The 21,624-nt window shown below is 34.3% G+C and overlaps 1 protein-coding gene across 6 annotated transcripts; it reads right to left on the bottom strand.

Moving 5' to 3' along the window:
- Positions 1-55: 55 nt before the first annotated feature.
- LOC105064402 (general transcription factor IIH subunit 2) lies at positions 56-21,232 on the bottom strand. Of its 6 annotated transcripts, none has more exons than XM_010949322.3 (16): positions 21,167-21,232; positions 17,822-17,904; positions 17,104-17,181; positions 16,743-16,779; positions 16,432-16,518; positions 15,753-15,803; positions 15,380-15,434; positions 11,131-11,236; positions 9,824-9,914; positions 9,571-9,658; positions 8,986-9,093; positions 7,476-7,539; positions 6,165-6,268; positions 5,710-5,812; positions 3,597-3,636; positions 56-2,297 (listed from the first exon to the last, which is right to left on the bottom strand). In XM_010949322.3, exons 2-16 carry the CDS (start codon positions 17,875-17,877, stop codon positions 2,178-2,180), a joined length of 1,188 nt encoding a protein of 395 aa, XP_010947624.2. In that variant the 5' UTR covers positions 17,878-17,904; positions 21,167-21,232; the 3' UTR covers positions 56-2,177. The 6 variants fall into 6 exon arrangements, with proteins under 6 accessions (XP_010947624.2, XP_074215535.1, XP_074215537.1 ...); XM_074359434.1 differs by having other exon boundaries at positions 17,822-19,549; positions 21,167-21,212; XM_074359436.1 differs by lacking the exon at positions 21,167-21,232 and adding an exon at positions 19,263-21,160.
- Positions 21,233-21,624: the final 392 nt, after the last annotated feature.

Here is a 21,624-nt window from a genome sequence, read left to right as displayed (position 1 = left end):
CAATCCCATTCCTATGTATTTACCTAAAAAAATGAAAACATATGAATACGTCAAGTCTTATACAGGAATGTTCACAGTAGCTTTATTCATAATAACCAGAAAAACCAGAAACAACCTTAATTTCCAAATGGTAAATAAAGTATCCATGCAATAGAATACTGGTAGATAGTAAAAAGGAACACATTTTTAAAAATTAAATTAAATCAATTTATTTATTTTTATTTGGGGGGAGATAATTAGGTTTTAAAAATTTATCTTTAATGGAGGTACTGGGGATTGAACCCAGGACCTTGTGCACGTTAGGCATGCACTCTACCACTGAGTTATGCTCTCACCCCCCAGGAACAAATTATTTATATACACAACATGAATGAATCTTAAAAATATGCTAAGCAAAAGAAAAATTATATATATGTACATATATACTACATAACTCAATTTGTAAGAAATTGTATGACAGGAAAAACTAATCTACAGTGATAGAAAACAGATCGGTGGTACCTGGCGCTAGAAGTCTTAGGGAGTACTGACTGTAAAGGGGCCTACTGGGCGAGATGAAAATGCTCTCTCGATTATGGTTGTTGTTGCATGTATTTATTTGTCAAAAGGCTTCAAACTGCCCACTTAAAATGTGAGCATTTTATTGTATGTTAATAACTCAAATTTGATTTTTAAAAATTTCTAACTACACAGACAAATACACTATGTTTAAAGAGACTCTAAAGAACTGAATAAGCCATTCTATATCTGGGATCTGTTCTCTGCAAAGCTACCTGAGTTAATTTTTTTTTTTTTAAGTTCTGTAGAACTTTATTACCAGGACCTGTTTTAAAGTAACCTATGTACCTCTGTCATATGATTAGAGGCAGTGGTTCTCATACTTTAGCATTCATCACAGTCACTTAGAGGACTTGTTAAAACAGATTACTAGGCCCATCCCCAGAGTTTCTGATTCAATAGGTCTGTGACGGGGCCCAAGAATTTGCATTTCTGATGAGTTCCCGGGTGCTACTGATGCTACTGGTCCAGATACCATCCTTAGAATCACTGATCACAGAGATCCTTAAAAGATCCCTCTTCCTCTAAAGAGTCAAAAATCTAAAATCTAAAATGAATTAAATCTAAAATGAATTATCCCCTAAAAGGACTAAATTCCAGGAAAGCCTGACACCTAAAAGTGAAAGATTATCTGTCCTGATAAGGGATAGAGAAGAAACAGTTCAGGCCAATTAGAAGAATAAAAATAAGATTAATTGGGTTATTTACCTTTTCATTATTGAATTGCAAGAATTCTTTATATATTTTAGATATAAAGTCAGGTAGGGGGAGACACAATACTCTGATTATGTTAAAGGCATCTCCTATAAACCACAGATACCTCTTGCTGACAGAGCAGAAGGAAGGAAGACAGCAGTTAACCTGGTTACCTAGGGCTGAAATCTGTTTACTCGCAAAGAACTATTTGAGTCTAGGTGCAGAAAGTATGACTCCTGGGAGAAAGATCTGTACTTTGGTCAAATTATATCTTAGTGTATGTGTGCACACATGTGCTGTTAAAAATGCATATTCCTGGGCTCCCTCCAAGATTAGTGAATAGACTCTCTGGGGTAGGATTACATTCCTTCCTGATAATGTTCTTCACTAATAATTGTTATTTATAAAATCATGAATATCATAGTGAAACTCAATCTAGTGATTAAAGTTTGTAGATTGAAAATAAACATACCTTTGCTATGGAAAACCAATTTACTCCCAAAAGGGTTTACCCTAAAAAGAGTTCTGCCTATAATGGTACATCTTCATTGAATCTGAAACACAGAACTCATCATACATTCTCACTTACATTTTTCCAATTACCCAGGGTAGGAAAGTTGAAGAGGATTAAGTTAAATAGTCCCAGGGTATGAACTTGAGTGAGACTAACAGAGATAGTTCATTAACCTGAACTATAATGTAAGTCAGACACTAAACCACCAAAATGGTAGTATTAGATAGACCCCATTAAGTCAATACTTTACCAATCATTACAGAGGGAGCTTTAAAGCAAGAGGGCTCTTAAATCAGACTTTCCTTTCGAATTGTTCTTCATATTTTAATTGGAGTTTCTTCTAAAGAATCATTGTATTTACAATTGCAAACTTCTTTTTAACACATTCAGTGTGTACTATATGCTGGAATCAAATACCTGAAGGAGTTGGAATCTTATGAATACAGCCAGGACAACAATGGAGAGAGTCATGAACAAAAACGTCACAGTCCACACAGAAAACATTTTGGCACACGGTGCAAACATAGACCTGTAGTGAAAAGAAGAAAAGTAAATTTAAAAAGTAGTTTCCAAAAGTTAAGTACAGCATAGCTAGATGATATTCAAGTTGCTTTGCTCTTTTATATCTCTATCACTGTTTCCCCTACTTTATTAGTTCCAATGTACTAAATATTCTCAAATTTAAGGCAATTAATTTTTTTCCAAAAAATTATTCCTTAGAAATGAGGGAATGACTTTGTTTTTGAGTCCTTAAATTCCCTTGAATTATAGAATACCCTCAATTACTTCATTTTAAGTAACTCTTTGGGGAGGACACTTGAGCTTAAAATTAGTGCTTAGTTTTGAATGCTTACAGAGGTCAAGGAAGGATTCAATTAAAAAGAGAAGCACAAAAATTTAACACAAATTCCTAGGGAATAACCTCACAATTGCAAAAGTTATATTCTCCTTTTAAATAATTTAACCAGTAAAGAATAAGGCAAAAGACATATATAAGATAATAAGAATAATCAAATCAAATGAAAGAAAAATAATATCTTTATTTATATCTACATAGATATCAAATAATATCTGTATCTGTAACTATAATACAGTATAATATCTATCAGTGTTACATATATAAATACTTGTGCTTTGGGGTAAAATTTTCAGGGCAACATCACATACAGTTTCAAAAATCATTAAATCTCAAACAGCACAGAAGAAAAGACGATGTGTTCTTAAAAATTGTCACGATTCAAAAAGTGGTTGTCATGAGAATGCAGCTACTGATGTCAAAGAGGTATGGAAAACTTAATAAAATTGTTTTATGAAATGTGATAGAATAAACAAGCAATCCTTCCAACTAAGATTTTATATAGTTTGTATAGTTTTAGATATGGACATGTAACTAAATTAATAAAAAATTAAAACTAGATGGCGATCTATCTTATTTGCAACTTTACATAAGTTTATTTATTCAAATTTGCCACCTTCAAAATTTTAAAAAATATTTTCTCAGTGGCACAATGGGGGAATAAACTTTTATCTGTGGATGCCTTAAATGGTAACTTCAAAATGAGTTACAACACAACCTAAAGTACAATATGGAGAAAAAAACTTAATATTTCCAAACTAAATGCAGTTTAGCTTGCAAACTGAAGACAGTTTAAATTACTAAAATATCTTTATAACAAAATTAGAATACAGAATTATAAAACAACTGTCTGTAATAGCTCCCATTTTCTCTCTACCTTCTGCTATATGAGCCTTGTCTTCAACAATCTGTTGAAAACTATAATGCTATTTCTTATACAACATTTAATATTTAGAAAGTACATGAACTTACATGTTGGTCTTTCAATTCCCCCTGACAGCCATAACAAAATCTGAAAAAGAAAGTTTAGAAATCATTTTGTTAATAATTCACTCATTAAAGTAGCTCAGAAAAAAACCCAATAAGAAGAATCCTTTAATTAATAAGTACAGTTAACCCTTGAACAAGAGGTTAGGTGTGGCGATTCCTGCAGTCAAAAATTTGAGTATAACTTTACAGTTGGCCCTCTGGTCCTCCAACCCTCCGACTCTCCATATCTGTGGTTCCACATCTGAGGATTCAACCAACTGTGGATCACGTAGTACTGTAGTTGTATGTTTACTGAAAAAATCTGCACGTAAGTGGACCCTCGCCATTCAAACCCATGTTGTTCAAGGGTCAACTGTAATTATCTTTACACACAACTTAGGAGAAAGACTTAAGAATATCAGTAATTTAAGAAAATTCCACAGTATATCCCAAAGTCATCTGACAGCTTAAAATACTACTTAAATTTTATTTTCATCAAGGTTAAATACAAGTATGAGTATGCTTTCTTAAGTGGGATTCTGCAAGGGGATTAAGCCCTACAGAAAATGATTTAAATGACTATTTTTCAGCTTTCCTAAAGACAGGAGACAGCTGGTACAAATCTATATGGACAGGAGAGAAGTTAATTTATCACAAGAATGGATGCCTAAGGGCTTAATTTTCAAGTGTTTTAAAGAGTTGAAAGTTATCAAAACTTATTACAAAAAAGCAGTTCCCTTCCTACCTACACCACTTCATTTCCAGAGGAAACAGTAAAATTTTTACTGTTCGACAGCTCCCTATGCTCATAGTGCTACCTTTTTCATAGGCACTGGCTGTGAACTTCCTACTATGGAAGATGAGATTTTAACCCTCTTTCAAACCTCCTGAACCAACAGCACGTATAACAAATGTCATTCTCAATTCTTTCTATGTAGTTGAATCATTTTGGATAGAACAATATTAAATGTTTAGCTTATTATGACTATATAGACATATTTGGCTGAGTCATGCCATACAACTTTTCCTCTCTGTAAAACACTTTTTTCCTGGAGTTGGTGACTGTATTGTTATTCACGAGCTTAGTTTTCTATGTAATTACCATTAACTTAGCCCCAACCATTCTCTGAAAAATCCAAATATCCTCTTGTTATGTTCAGCAACAGCAGGAATTCTATAGTTTCCATGCTCTGGTGACATCTCTCTTAGAGCATTCTGACCTTCTCCAAGCTGGACTGACCTCTGTTTCTGACACGCAAGTGTCATTCTGGGATGTCCCCTTAACATCATCCTACAGACTTTTTTAGCCATTTCTGAATTAGGTAAATGTTCTATTCTCCTTCATTCATTTCTTCTCAGTTCTTTTGAATCATCTCTTCCACAGCTTCCCCAGGAAGTCTCTTTTTGAGATCTCACAAGTCTTGAAAGTATCTTTATTCTAACTACATTTAATCGATAGCTTGGCTGGGTATATAATTAACATTGGTGATAATTTTCACTCCAAATTTTGAAGGAAATTGCTTCTTGTCACCATTCAGTGTTGTTAATGAGAAGCCAAACAATTTTAATTCCAGGTCACATGACCTAATTCTCCTGCTCCAGAAATGCTGAAAGTTAGTATTTTGCTGCATATTCTGAAATTTCACAATGATACACTCTACTGCAGGTTTGTCTGCCTTCAATGTCAGGCACTTGACAGTCCCTTTCAATCTAGAAAGTTCTTTCCTTCAAATATCCTTGAATATTTCTTTTCCACTCTTCATTTGTTCTTTTATCTTTCATATTATTTTGATATTAGGCCTTCTGGATAAATCTTCCAGTTTTATATCATGGAAATCAGCAAATGCTATAAATGAGGGCTTTTTCTTTTTTTGAGAGCTGAGTTATCAGTATACCAGCAATCTTAACTATAAATAGATGGGTTTAGGGAGATTAACAGATTCCTAGAGATCAAGATCTATTTAATGAGTCATTTCAATCATAACCAAGGCATTCTACATCTTTTCTATATTAGCAATAATTGTGCCCCATTGAAAATGACTCTTTTCTAATGTAGTAACAATATATTCAAACATTACTATTTATAACAGATATAAATTAGTCAAAATTCATATACCTCTCTCCATTATGTTCTTCTAAGGGAATTTCTTGAAAGGCATCCAAAGGAAATAAATGATGGTAAGACCGTGCCAAATGGGGTGCAGACACCAACGTAAGACCTAACACATAAAGCAGAGAGACAAATTTAAAAGTCCAAACCTCAAAGATGATGGCTAAAATGTCAAATGATATAACTTAGGCTAAGTATTTTCAAGATTTTTTTTTAGGATTGCAGGCATTCATCTCTTTAGTTTGTATGTGGCCATGAAAGGAGATTCCAGGATGGAGTCTTAGTTCTCTCACTAAGTATGTGACCTCTCTTGGCCTATTTGCTTACTTATAAATGAAATAAAACTCTACAACAGAAGCTTAAGCAGAGCTTAACGTTTACATTTATTTTAATAGCTATATAGGTTAGAAGTTATTCAAAATCAATTTACTGGATCAGTAAATGAACAGTTGATTTCTTACCACAGATTTTACATTCAACAGGAAGCTCACAGTACTTTGCCCGACATTGTGGGCAGAAATAGCCTCCTAAGGTGAGTCCTGGCTCAGTGTTGCTATCCAGATGCCTGTGGGGGGGAATATTAACTTTTAAAAAGTGATACATAAAGATGTGAACAGTTAAAGCAAAAGAAAGTATGCTACTCTGTTTTGGGTGCTGGATTTTTTTGTATTGCCTTAAATATGTTGGGGCTTTTTCTGGAATATACTTTTAAGTCTGGTAGGCTGTCCAGAACAGCTGCTAGTCTTGGGTTAATCTGGTTTCATTACTGTGGACTCTATTCAATGCCCGTGGCCTTTCCCCAGTAACTGGAGGGAACACGAACTATTCCCTGCCCCGTGTGGGCTCTTGGGATAGTTCTTCTTCTCCTCCCCAGTGCTTCTTTCCCTGGCCTCCAGTAGTTTCCTCACAGAAACGCGCAGATCAGTACTGCGCTGGTGACTCATGGGGAAGTCTCTGAAGCTCTCGAGAGCTCTCTGTGCGGCTCTTTTTACCCTGTACTCTGTCCTGCAAAACAGTAGCCACCGCCACCCATCCCTACCCAAACTCTGAACTTTGTTTCTGAACTGAGCAAAACCTCCAGGCTCTGTGAGTTTTCCCTCCTTGCACAGCAGCCTGGAAATTCTCTCCAGGCAGCAAGCTGCAATCATAGGGCCCACCTCATCTGTTTCCCTTCTTGCAGGGATCATTATGTGCACTTCTCTTGTCCAATGTCTGAAAACTATTGTTTTGTATATTTTGTCTGGTTTACTGCAAGGAGGCAGAAGTCACTATTACACCTTTATAGCTGGAAACAGTAGTCTTATTTATGAGTTTCAATAATTACTTTCTTAAATTTAATTTTGTTTTATAATTATGTAAAATGTAAAGCTCCAAAGTTAAAACAAGGTATATTCAGAATAGTCTAGAGTCTATCTCTTTGCCTTTCTCCACACACTAAGTAAACATTTTTTTAATTTTTACTTTTTGTTTCCATTACTATTTTTCTTATTATTATAAACAAGTATGTATATCTATTCAAATCTCCACCCTCTTCTTAGATGATCGGTAGCATACTATACACTTTTCCCCACCTTGCTGTTTTACTTAGTAATATTATCCTGAAGATTACTCCACAGGAGTATATAGTCTTCACTCCTTTCTACAGCTACATAGAAAGTAATCTTGTATAAAAGCCATTACATTTCAAGCCCATCTTTTAAATTTATAATTTATAGGAAGGAATTAACAGTGTAAAAACAATTATCACTGACAGTTTCAGGGTTTTTACTTACGCCATGCTGAAAGAGGGTTTTGCATCTTGATCAGACAGAGAAGCAATGGTATGCTGAGGAAATCCTTCATGGAAGAAAATGTATTACTTTCTTTTTCTAAGGAAATAGCAAAATTCTAGGACTAGAAACCTAAAAATGTTCCTACCAGAAAGCCCACAAAGTTGTGCAAAAGTTCTCTTTCCTGTCTTTTAGGTATGTTTATTATAGCATAGTCAAACTGACAGCAATTCCAGGTCAGAAGAAAAACAAACAGTGGAGGAAACTGGGGGAAGATGTGTCCACACATGTGGCTCCAGATTCTAAAGTTCATATCTATATTTTCTAATTTAACAACACTTAGCACATATTGCTTTTTAAAAAGAAAATGTGTATAATTTTTAAATAGTTTGACACAACAGAGGAGTCTATTACATAGTGTACTTTCACTTTATATAAGAATATATTTCTATGTTCAAAATTTGAGAATGCCCAAATCCATGTAGTCTGTATTCCATATATATTTTTAAATTCTGAAAACAAGTCTAAGAAAAGCAGAAACCATTAAAAATAGAAGTTTCAATACATAAAAATTTATAATCTACCTACATATCAAAATAAATAAAAGTAAAGGTAAATGACCAGCTGAAAAAATATTTGCATCAGGTGATAGAAAATGGGTTGATATTCCTAAATGATTCTAACAAGTCAATTTAGAGAATAAATTACTATAAGTTTAAATAATAACTTTAAAATGGGCTAAGGAAATATATCAGTAAATCAAAAAAGATTAGCCAACATAATATCGAAAATGTATTGAGTGTTTATGTCAATTATGTATTCTAAATACTTTGTATTAACTCAATCCTTGCAACACACAATGAGATAGATACTAATATCATTCGAGATGAAGAAACAGGAAGATATTGACCAGTACTACAAATTGCCAAAGACCATCTCACTGAGCTTAAAAATGCATATTAAACAAGGAGATGCTTTTTGTGTTGACAAAGTTGGGCTTTTTCAATTATAAATGCAATAAATGTTTACTATAAAATAATTTTTGGAAACTAGAGGAAAATTAAAAAAAATTTAAAATCATGCAAAACCCATCAATTTCCATCTCCTCCAAAAAATCACTGTGAGCAATCTGATGTACCTCCTTTCAACCTTCTGTCTGCACAGTTTGTATCACTCAGCTTTGATCAAATAGTACAATGGAATTTCTAAAATTTCTTAATATAAGAATTTTTCTATAAACACAGTATCTTTATATCTTTCTAGCCTTAACAATAAAAGAAAAGCCAGTAGTGTTCTCTGATAGAACTACAAGTAGTTTTAATTTTCTTACTTGTCTATATTTACCAAAGTTGCTTCAACAGCATAATTTTCTCTAATTATAAAACATTTAAGTTAAATACAAGAGATTCTTAAATGTTAAAATGATAACTTGTGCAAACAAAAACAAAAAGTCTAGTTTGAGTCAAAATACATTTTTTTAAATGTCTATTTTAAAACAACACAAAATACTTACCCATACGAATAAGTGAGCATTCAGAACTTGAGCTAGCAGGAGGGGGACTAACATGGTGTGTTAGCAATTCTTTGTAATGGCTTTCATCTAAAATAACATGGTATGTGCCTAATAAGACAAGAAGTAAAAGAAAAGCAACATCAGCTTTCTACACATAAGAATGAATTATAATTTCTATATCATTCTGTAAAAGTTTTACCATCTCCAAGTGTTCATTTTCAGAATAAATATTTAAGTTAAACTATTTAAAAAACCTTATCTGACTTCTCTAGAAATAAGTATAATTACAATTTAATTAAAGCCAAGTTATAAGATCTTTACTAAATATTACATATAGTGAAATTTCTAGCTTTTCAAGGTATAATGCTTCCTCTAAACAATGACATAAGTACTGAAAATTCCTTGCATTTTGAGATCCATTTTATAGCATTAATGATATATTAAATGTGACTAGCCATATTTTAGACTAGGACATGAACTGATTTAAGTTTAGCAGCTTAAAAACAAATGAAAATTTCTTTATTAATAAATTGTTACTTTTTACATATTAATTATGAGTAAACATTGACGATTCTAGATACATACCACCAGTTTCACGAGCAAGTATGGTGCAAACCCGAACCTCGGCAGACAATCCAATAACAGACACTCTAATTTTAGCCGCCTTTAGGGTCTTTGTAAAATCCAAGTAAATGGAGGGTTTTGAGGGAAGAAAAAAAATCAAATAATTAATGTGTTTGAAAAATAGAATGCTTTGAAGACTAGTAATAAATTCACTACATAACTCTTTTTAGAGTTGTAACTTCGATTTTAAGTGTGAAGAAATTATTGGTTCTACCTTGATTAGATCATAGATATTAGATGGATCACAAGTTGTGAGGCTGCTGAAGATGATTAGGACTTCTCTACTTGTATGTCCGGGCATGTGTCTGAAGAAAGGTAAATACATTCCAATTAGGTATAACAATTACACTAATAAAAAATTTATCCAGAAAGAAGAGCACACATGGTTTACACATTTAGACCACAGAATACCTTATTTGTTTCAAGACTGCAAAGGAATGGATTGTGAGTATACTCTAAACGCCTTAAGGTAAATTTTTCTAAAATTAGCTACACACTTAAAAAAAATTCATCGATTCACTTATTCATTCAATAAATGTTTATTGAATACTCTAAGTTTCAGGGGTAGAGTAATAAACAAGACTAACAAGGTTCCTGACATGAAGCTTACGTTCTAATAGATTTGTTCCACACAAAATCTAAAGTGTACATTGGAAAGTATGACAATACCACACAAATCAGCTTTAGAGTGCACACATGTGCCTTAAAGATAGTAACATACTTCTTTTTTAAACACTATTAATTTAACCTCATGGTGATTCAGAGTCATAGTACTCATAAACATGAAGGTTTATGTACCATTTAATTAAATGATGGCTTATGGGATTTTAAGGTGTGATGAACTGTTCTCCTCTATACCAAATAAAAGATTTCTATGCTTTTTGGAACAATTTTATCAATTATTTATAGTTATCCTGCTTACACTTTCTTAGGCTCACCTTTCACTTGTGAATTCTGCTAGTGTGGCTACTTTTATTATGTGTGTTACTTCTAATCTACTTCAAAACTAGAAAAATATCTATTATATAAAGGTATAAAAATCTGAGTCAAGACAGACTATCCAGGGATAACATATATAAGCTCTAACTATACTGAATACTTTCCACACAGTTAAACTTGCTGGAAAAGTGTGCTATTAATTTAGACATGTGTTACAAACAAAGCTAATAAAAACCAATAAATGTACAACAAACTCACAGTTATTATACCACATTAAATTCCACACACAATCAGTTTTCAATAAAATATGTTTGTCATCATATTTCTTTTGTACTGCTAATATTGCTACAGTTTTAATTATATTTTTCTAAAACCTTTAAGGATATACGTCAGTAACTAAAATGTAAAATAAAAATTCCTAACCAACACCATACTATACATTATAAATGACACTACATATTTCTCTTAATAACAATTTCATTGTAGCTGGGTTTATGGAGATGCAAATTAACATATTATTGTTTCAACTTAACTGATTCAAAACACTTTGAAATAAATTATAAACAAATGTAAAATACTAACTTTAGAGTTTGCATAGCCATGTTTAAGGAGTTATAAAGAGATGGTTCTCCATGGCAAGTCATGTCTACAGCTTTCTTCAGAGATGTTGTATGTTTCCTCGGGTTTCCTAAAGTAGACATGAAATAATCTACTTTTAATAAAAATCTATATATACATTATGGAAATTTGCCTTTCTCCCAAATTTACGTATCTGTGATGTTACACAAAAGAATTCCCTCAATTTATATTTTTAGCAAGTTGCACTTTTATCAGAAATGTTTTGTTATATAAAGTTTCACTCATACTGAAAAACAGAATACAAATAACCTTTTTGTCTATTAGCACACATTTTAAATAATATTAACCACGAGTGCATAACTTTTTACTTTGCATATTTCCCACTTCATCATTTTTTATATGCTTACATTTTAGCATGTCTGAAATCATGACGTGTGTTACAATCCCTGGCCGCCAGAAGCATGAGTGACACAGCTCTCACTGCTTGCTCATGTACAAACCTGTGAACGCTACTGATGTGCTGCTGCTTCAACTACCTAATGTACATTGTTTGTGCTACTCACGTTGAGTTTAACTGCAATTTAAAGTGTTTTTAGAGCTTTTTTTTTCCAGTAAGCAGCCTGAAGTGACCTTTGAAAATAGTTCACTGTTCTCTTGACCCAGAAAACCCCACAACATCATACAAATCAAGAGGTTCAAATCTTCATGTTTACTTTAAGAACACTCGTGAAACTGCCCAGGCTGTTAAGGGTATGCATATCCAAAAAGCCACCAGGTATCTGAAGGATGTCACTTTACAGAAGCAATGGGAGCCATTCTGTCATCACAATGGTGGAGCAGGCAGGTATGCCCAGGCAAAACAGGGGGGCTGGGCACAGGGTGGATGACCCAAAAAGAGTGCTGAATTTTTTTCTGCATATGCTCAAAAATGCAGACAGTAATGCTGAACTTAAGGGCTTAGATGTAGATTCTCTGGTCATTGAGCACATCCAGGTGAACAAAGCCCCCAAGATGCAGTGCAGGACGTTAAGAGCTCAACCCTTATGTGAACCCTCCCTGCTGCACTGAGATGATCCTTACTGAAAAACAGCAGATTGTTGCTAAACCAGAAGAGAAGGTTGCACAGAAGAAACAGATATTCCAAAAGAAACTGAAGAAACAAAAATTTACTGCTAAGGAATAAATTCAGCAAAAAAATAAACGCAAACCAAAGTAAAAGCAGAGTGTTGGCTGTCTTAATTAGTTTATTTCTAATGTCACCATACACACAAAAAAAGTGTTTTTAGAAAGATTAATACAAAAGGTTATATTTTTATATAGAAAAGAATGGAACAGAACAGTGAGGCATAAAATTGCTATCAGTGAAGCTAAATTCATTGATAGAAGAATGCCTGCAATTCAATACTTTCCTTCAGGGGGGAAAAATAATGAGCTTTATATGAACTAAGGAGGATTTCCACAAATAAGCAAAACTGTGTTATCTTCTGTTACTGAAATAACATCTGAAAAGACTGTCTATCTCATGTTAAGCAATACAAATGAAGGGAAGAGAAACTGCCAAATTCTTTAGAATAGTTGGCAGCCATGCCAAATCACCAAGAAGCTGGTACGAACAATTCACACATCATTTGACATTGTGTCAGAGGTTAACTGCTAGAGTGTTTCCTTCTTGATGGCTCATAAAATAAAGATATCTTACAAATGACAGAATCTGAGAGTCAATGAAATATGGTATTCTTCAGATATTTCCTCCTATTTTAACATTGTCCTCTTATTAATTAACAATAATGAAAACATCAATGATTTTATCATATAGCATAATTCATCAAACTATTACGCACTGTTGCAAACAGTGTATTTGCAGAGTGAGGCTTTTTCTTCTTTCATAACAATTCCTAAGTATAATTCCAAGGAACATTTTCATGGCTCTTTCCCAGAAAATGTTAAATTAACCAGACTATCAGCACTATTAGTACCAGTCTCTCCATGGTTCAGTGAGGCATATACTATTGAAACTTCATTTTGCTCACTTAAATATATATAAAATAATAAAATGTCATTGAGCGGACTGTTTTTTTTTCCTGCTCACTAGTTTGGCTAAACATTCTTTTTAATTACTTAGTTTTTCTTTTTATTCTGGTATATGAATTAGCTGTTGTCTTTGCCCATTCATCTACTTGGAGCTTCTTAGTGTTCTTATTTATCTGCATACATTTTAAAATATTAACCATTTGCCATATTTAATATACAGTGGACCCCTGGACAACAAGAGTTTGAACTATGCAGGTCTACTTATATGCAGGTTTTTTTTTTTCACTAAGTACACACTACAGTGGTAAACGATCTGTAGCTGGTAATTCACAGATGTGGAAACACAGATGCAGAGGATGGACTGTAAAGTTATACAGAGATTTTCAAGTGCACAGAGGGTCAGTTGTATATTGCAAGTATTTATTCTTGGAATCACAAAATTTTGCAAATGAAAAGTACCTCAGTAAGTCCAAATCCTTCATTTCATAAGTGAGAAACAAATCTAACAAGTTAAATGACTTGCCCAAAGACATAATATGCCTACCCACAGGCAGGACCAGCACTCAAACCTCGATCTTCTGGTCCTCTGTCCACTTTTCTTTCTACCGTATGACACAAAAAATTTTTTTCATCTCCTATTGGGTTGTGAGTATAGGGAAAAAGCATACTTATATTACTGTCAGTGTGGTTTATAACTGATTCTAACCAGAGGGAGAGAGGGTACCTTCAAGATGCCTATAAGAATCTCCAGAGGATTTTTCATCTCTGTGCATATGGCTTCCCTGATACCCACAGAACACTGCTATTAATTTGGAGAGGTGGGTGCAAGAGGGTTGGCCCTACATTGTTTCCTAAGGGGAACCATCCTTCCCTCATTGTATAAGAATCCAGTTATACCATGTGGTTCTGTGGAACTCACCCTGCTTCCATCCTGCTCCAGGCTCATGTAATCCAGGCCTACCAACTAAACACCTTATTCCCTTGCCACTTTGACTGCTCATGGATGGGTAGATCATTATCAGGGTTAATAAGAGTCCTCTCTGGAACTTGTGCCAAAGCCACAGACTAGGAAGGTCATGTAGATTTGGGGCTATTAATAGACATCTTTTCACCTCTCAGAAAACCTATCAGAGAATAGGAAGCCAGACAGAGCCAGGACCCCTGGAAACAACGATTTGTGAAGTCAGCCCACCTTTCAACATGAGTCAGTAATTTCTCCTTTGCTTTTAAGCTAGCTTGTGATTTTTTTTTTATTACTCCCAACTGAGTTTGTCAAATCAGCCCAGACTAACACGTATTTCCTTACTGCTGTAGTGAAATACTACTAATGATGAAAGTAAATCTCTTGTAAGGTGAGGATGAAAGGTTGAGAACCACATTTAAGGAATAGAGTATTTCACAGAAAATAAAATAGAATTAGTGATGTAAACTTGTAACAGCACATATACCAACGCAAATGAAATCCACATTATTATCTTTTATGAGACTAAAATTCAGTTAGCCATGTCATGCAAGCAGAAAATCTAATCATTAACAACAACTACAATTCAATATTTATACTTTGTTCTTTAGCGGTTCAGTTTAGAAAAAATTAATTTTAAGATTAAGTGGATCTTCTGAATGGTTACAATAATTTTATCTTGATACTTTCAGGATAAGAATAAACACATTTACATTCATGTAATATTAGTCACCACAGTGCAAAACTCAATTTAACTCACAGACATAGAAAACAAACTTACCAGTTACTGGGGAGGGAGGGAGTGGGAAGGGATAAACTGGGAGTTCCAGATTTGCAGATACTAACTACTATATATAAAATAGGTAAACAACAAGTTTATACTGTATAGCACAGGTAACTATATTCAATATCTTGTAGTAACCTCTAATGAAAAAGAATATGAAAACAAATATATGTATATATATGTATGACTGAACCACTATGCTGTACATCAGAAATTGACAAAACATGGTAAACTGACTATACTTCAATTAAAAAAAAAAGCTGAAGAATAGTATTACTGTGAAAAAAAAACCCCTTAGTTTAAAACAGGTTATCTTAGAGACCGAGAGTTTAATGGGTTTCTTTTTTTAAGTGTTTTACCTAGAGAGCATGCAGGAAGGCTTCATTTTACTTATTAGGCAACCTTATGAACAGGGTTACAAGGTTGGGTAAATAAAGCCAAGTCCTTGACTGCTATAAAGGTAATTTGATGCATACCTGAGAGTTCCGTCAGTTTTTCAGCTCTTTTACCCTTTGTTACAATGATTCCAATCTCAAAATAAAAGCAAAAATGATTATTACTTTAACAAATTATTTCTTCTTGATAAGAATGTACATAATTAGTAATTACAAAAGGAATAAATAATGTGAGAAATTTTTTTTTTACTGTGAGAAACTTTTGACATAAATTTTGCAATGGGTTCATTGTACTTTAACTTTAGAGTTGTCTTTCTTTTTATTGATAAGTAAACTTGTACACAATTGGATCACTTAATAATTCATAGAATATATGCCCAATGTTTTAAAAATAAATTATACTTGGCAATAACATCAGGATTTGAATTCTAAATTCCATCACTTATCTACATACCTGACTAATAGGATTTTGATCAAAATATTCCTCTACAAAGTATTCCAGCAACTGTTTAAAAAAAAAATAAGGAAATACTAGATAAGGGCAAAATAACAACTTGTGAAAGCTACTTACGAACCACTGCTTCTCATGATTTTCAAGCTTACCAATTTTTTAAAAATGTTCAGTAGTAAAAATATTAAATAAATAAAAAGGAAAATATTAAATAAACCAGCATTTGAGATGGTAAGTGATGAGATAGGTTTGAGCTAAGCCTTCAAAGATGGAACCATTTTGACATGCAAGACAGAAACAATCCAAACAAGGAACAGATCCAATAAAGACAAACAGGAGAATGAGCAGAACTGAGGATGAGTATTAATAAATTAGGAATACTCTGAATGTGTTTGTAAGCCAAGGAGATCGATTCAAGTAAGTCAAAGGAGAATGGAGATTCAATAAAGGAAAAGGATAATTGACAAAGCAAGATCCTAACATAGAGTATAAGGGTAGAAATTCAGGGGATAAATAATGAGCTATTTTGGTATATCATTTCTGTAAATGATTTGGTAGCACATCTACTTAGTTATACTTCCTATTAAGTTAAAAAAAAAGATTGCATTCTTTAAAAAAAATTCCTTTTATAATTCAGCATCCTTCCTCACATTTAGCATAAATTAGAATGATTTTAATATACCTTTAAAGTACATGTCAGTCTATTTGGCTTTAAATCTTGGTCTTCCATTGTTCTTGATCCATCTACTACCACATAAAGATGGCGCATCTACCAAAAAACAAACCAAAAAACCCACACAAATAAGACCAATTTTCAGATACATTGTTCACCAAGAAGTAAAAATAGCATTTAGTATTCATAGTGTACACATGTATTTTTAATATATTCTCTTAAAAACTTTGTTGTTTTACTGTTGTTTATTCCATCAAGCCAGAATGTTTCTCTAATCCAAACTAGTTCTGTACCAGTAAAGGAAGAAAAGAATAACTTACCATTCCAAGTCGAACTTGTCCATGGTGCTCAAATACCCTGTTGAAATTATGCAAACGTTTTAATGCAATACCATATACTACCTGAAAAATCATTACAACTTATCAATTACCCTGTATTTTTCTTAGTGAAGTAAATTATTAACTTATGGGATGCACATAATTATAGGCAATTTGGATAGTCCCTGAAGACCAATTTCCCTGCTGAGACACAGGTTGCTGGTTCCTTCCCCCTGTTTTAGATAGCTACAGATCAGTTTCCCTGAAACACAGCTAAAATGAAGTACTGAGGAGTGGGCACAGGTGGACAGAAAGGCTGAATGGAAAATATTTTACCCCTTGTAACAAACAAAAGTTTACATACCTTTTTCTCTTTGCTTTGAAGAGAATGTCTTCTATTGTAGCTTTAAGTGATCCTGATTCATCTTCTTTAAGAATCTCCCTATAAGTAACAATTACTTGTTTGAAAAGATAAGCTAAGAATTCATTAGCCCAAGAGAAACAAAAACATGTCCACACAAAGATTTGCACCTGAATGTTCACAGCTGCGTTATTCGTAACAGCTAAAAACTGTATACAATCTAAATGACCATCAGCTGGTGAATGGATGAATAAAAACATGGTACAACCATATAACAGAATACTATTCAGCAGTAAAAAGGAATGAATTACATGTTACAACTTGAATTACATGTTACATGAACTTGAAAATAGTATGTTTCGTTAAAAAAGTCAGACACAACTGACCACACACTATATGATTACATTTACATGAAACGTCCAGAAAGGGAAAGCCTAGAAACAGTAAGTACATAGATTAATGGTTGCCTAGGGCTGAAGGTGGGAATGGAATTAATGTAAATGGGCATGGGGGATCCTACTGGGGTGCTGAAAATGTTCTAAAACTAATTTATGTTGATGAGTGCACAACTGAGTAAATTTTCTAAAAAATCACTGAATTATACATAGGAAACAGGTAAATTTTAACATATGTAAAACATACTTCAATAAACTTGTAAAAGAAAAAATAAAGTTGTAAAAAAATGTCTAAAAGAGAAGGGAGAGTAAAATGCCCTATTTACCATGTTCTTTCATAGCCTCCTTCCCATCGCTTAGTTCTTTCAGGCTCTTCATCCATTTTTTCCTTACTGTATTACTCAATGTTCTGCAAAAAATCATTAGATTATGAATTTACTGAAGATGTTTGTCACCAAATGCATATAACTAAAATTTAAAAGTAAAGAGAAGTAAACATGCAAAGTAAAAAAAAAAAACAATGCAGTTATCTTATTCTTTGCAATTTTTTCAATAATTGTAGTTAAATGAAAATACTTTAAAATCCTCATGAGTTTGAGATTTGCAAATATTAACTAATATACATAAAATAGATACACAATAAGTTTCTTCTGTATAGCACAGGGACCTATATTCAATATCTTGCAGTAACCTATAATGAAAACGAATATGAAAACAAATGTATGTATGGATATGTATGACTGAAACATTATGCTGTACACCAGAAATTGACAAAACACGGTAAACTGACTATACTTCAATTAAAAAAAATAAATAAAATAAAACCACAATGAGATACTGTTGCTCATCTATTAGGACAGCCAAAACTAAAAAGGCTGACCATATCAAGTGCTTCAGGGATATGGAGCAACTGGAACTCTCATACTCTGCTGGTGGGAATGTAAACGGGCACAAGTTTGGAAAGCAGTTCAGCAGTTTTTCTTAAAACTTTAAATATGTGGCTAGTATATGATCTAGCTATTCTTCTTTTAGGTATTTACTCTAGAAAAATGAAAGTCTATGTCCATACAAACATTTGCCTATGAATATTCTTAGCAAATTTATCCGTAATAGCCCCAAGCTTCAAACAACTCAAATGCCCATCAAGAGTGAATGAATAAAATACTGTGGCATATAATCTATATAATGGAATAACATTCCACAATACAAGGACTGAGCCACCGATACATGCAACAATGTGGATGACTCTCAAAACAGTTATACTAAGTGAAAGAAGCTGACTTTAAACAGTACACACTGTGCAAATCTATATATGTAAAATTCTAGAAAATTCAAAATAATCTACAGAGCTAGAAATTAGATTCTTGGTTGCCTGGGGATGGGCATGTGGGGACAGAAACACAAGGTGGAGCTGGAGGCTGGCATTAAAAAGGGTCATGAGCAAACACTGTAAACTAACTATACTTCAGTTAAAAAAAAAAGAATGAATGAAAAAGGAAACAGGAGCAAGATAAAATTTTTTTAAAAAGTCCTCATGGAACTCTTACCCATTCCCAAGAAAGAATATGAATATTTATGCTCAAATTGGGCACCAAATGAAATAAGCATCTCTTTACAATATTAAAAAAAGCAAAAATGTATTAAGGATGTGTCATAGGACAGGACCATAGAATTATGGGAAGTGGGTACAGGTGCAGATGATGAGATTCAGCACAATTGATGATTATTATAGTTGAGTGACAGACACAAAGTGATTCATTGTTTTACCTCTCCACCTTTGAGTATGTGTGAATTTTCTCATAATCAAGTTTTTAAATGAAATTTATTATTACTCATAAATGACAATGCTTATGGCTCATGATTCAAAAAGATAACACAATATTAAACCTACATTATACCCTCAACTATTAAAAGAAAAACGAAATATTTAGTAATTCAATAAACAGGACAAATAGTTTCAACTGGAGAACAGGATTAAGGATGATCGGTTTTTCGCTTCTTTATTCTTTTCTGTATTTTCATATTTTCAATACGAACATGTATTCCTTTAATAGCTGGAGATAAAATTGGGAAGAATCTATTAATCATAACCAAGTAATAAACATCTACATCACAACCACATTTCCACCCTCTCCAATGGAATCTCTCTCCCAATCCCACATTCTCACTCTCAACTTCTTCCATAAACGAAGGAATCCTAAGTGCCAAAACGTTAAGGACAAAACAAATCCTATCATTGGCAGGGGCAAAGATTAATTTTTGTGTTGAGGACTATAACCAAGACTTCAGCCACCATTTATTTCATTGTTTCTATAGAAAAATATATTTAAAAATCCAAATAACTGGCCTATAAATGAACTTCTGGAATTAAAATCTACTGAGAAGTTGGAGACTGCTTTTATGGCATCACAGCTTTCTCTGGCACTTGCGAGAATCAGGTATTATTTGCTAAAGTTCTGTGTGTCTCTCACTGAATTAACAAACCACTCCCTGGCGTTGGGAGAGATTCACTTGTTTCAGGAGATCTGGGGACCCATTTTAGTATTCTGAAATAACAAAAACTGATTTAATTCTGAGCTATATCAGCACACTATGTTGGTGCCTTGTAAGTTTAATGATGAGTGCAGCAACACAGCATATAGTCACTAAATTGAATATTTTGATGTTCCTGTGAGTGTTTTTGTATTTATTGTGAATGTCAAGAATCAGAAGCTTACATTATGTTCTCAATCTTTTAAAACTCAAATTCTTAAAAACGTGGCTACTGCTATCCTTCGCATCAGTACTTAAGGCATACTGTATGTTTAGTTTATTATTTTTAATTCTCTGAAAGTTCAGAAATAAAGTGAGAACTAATTTGGGCAGAAACTACAAGGGAGAACGCCTCTGGTTCATTGCATATAAGGACTTCTTAATTAGAGCTACTTGTAGTGGAAAATTACAGAGATAGAGGTATTAAGATTCCCATAACTGCAGATGTTCAAAGGGAAGCTGGATGTTTACAATGCAGGCTGTTAACAGAGAAGGGATTTATGTAGCCTGGAGGAAGATGTATTTGGTGACCTCTCTGGTCAGCATCTTCAACTGCCTATGGCTGCCCAATATTCCATCTTCTTACAAATATCACTGATTCGTTTCCTGGGAATCCAACTCCAGAAAAGCCTCTTCCCCCAGGTGAAGCCTGGTGGTGTGATTCCTTCCCCTGAGTTCATAATGTTACATGCAAACAAATGAGATCTGCACCAAACATTGCAATTTACGAAGCTTTCCCTCGCAGCTCATCCTGCCAAGCGCTGTGGACAGGCAAAGGTGATAACAGCCCTGCTTTTCAGGTGTGGCACTCATGGTCCAAAGGCTGGTAACTCTCTTGAGGCCACAAAACTGGAGGATGGTCACGAACTAGAATCCAGGACCACAATTCCCCAAACTCGCGCTCTGCTTAGGGAAGGAGAACCACTCGCCAGACTGCAGCCCCAGATGCTTCTACGCAGCTCCATAAACGGAAATTGCCTTCCTCCCCCTCCACACGTTCCATCACATCCTCGTTCCCTATGACGCCGATCGGGGCCATTCGGCCTCCGATCCTGGCCGCGACAACCCCTCCCGCCGCCGTGCTTCCCACGGAGTGGGTCCACGTCTTGGCTCCGAGCAGAACTCTACCGCGGACTCACCGGTCCCGCCTGACGCCGCTCTGCCGGAAGTCCCGCTCAAGCTGCTCTTAGAGCTCCGCCGAAGTCCTTCCGCCGCGCGCGGCGGAGACGCAGAAAGGTTCCGGCTGCTGTGCGCAGCAGCTCCGGGAGCCCCCTACCCGGAGGCCATGGCAACATTGGTACTGATTTAGGGTGCAGGGAACGACCTCCTGCTGCCTTCCAGCTGTTCACAAAGAGGCGGGAAGAGTGGTAGCCATTCGGTCTTGGAAAGTGAGAGGCCGTCCCTCCGGGATCTGAGGACTTGATTTTATTTTTTCTCAAAGTTTGGTATTAAGGACTGACCACAGCAGCAGCGTCTTCTGAGCCAACTTGCTGTGTAACAGTTTTCTGAGACTTTTCTGATGCTCCTGCCATTCATGCGACAAATATTTATTGAGCATCTACTTTAGACTGATACAGGTCTAAGAACTGAGGAAATA

The sequence above is a fragment of the Camelus bactrianus genome, chromosome 3, assembly GCF_048773025.1.
Source record: "Camelus bactrianus isolate YW-2024 breed Bactrian camel chromosome 3, ASM4877302v1, whole genome shotgun sequence".
NCBI lineage: Eukaryota > Metazoa > Chordata > Mammalia > Artiodactyla > Camelidae > Camelus > Camelus bactrianus.
Note: the sequence above shows the minus strand (reverse complement) of the source record. Positions and strands in the feature narration are given on the sequence as shown.

Coding starts and splice junctions, on each gene's coding strand:
- LOC105064402 (XM_010949322.3), bottom strand. CDS start 17,877: ATGGATGAAGAGCCTGAAAGAACTAAGCGATGGGAAGGAGGCTATGAA. Junction 16,780..17,103: donor TTCAAAGCAAAGAGAAAAAG/GTATGTAAACTT, acceptor TAATTTCAACAG/GGTATTTGAGCACCATGGAC. Junction 2,298..3,596: donor GGGAATTGAAAGACCAACAT/GTAAGTTCATGT, acceptor TTTTCACTACAG/GTCTATGTTTGCACCGTGTG.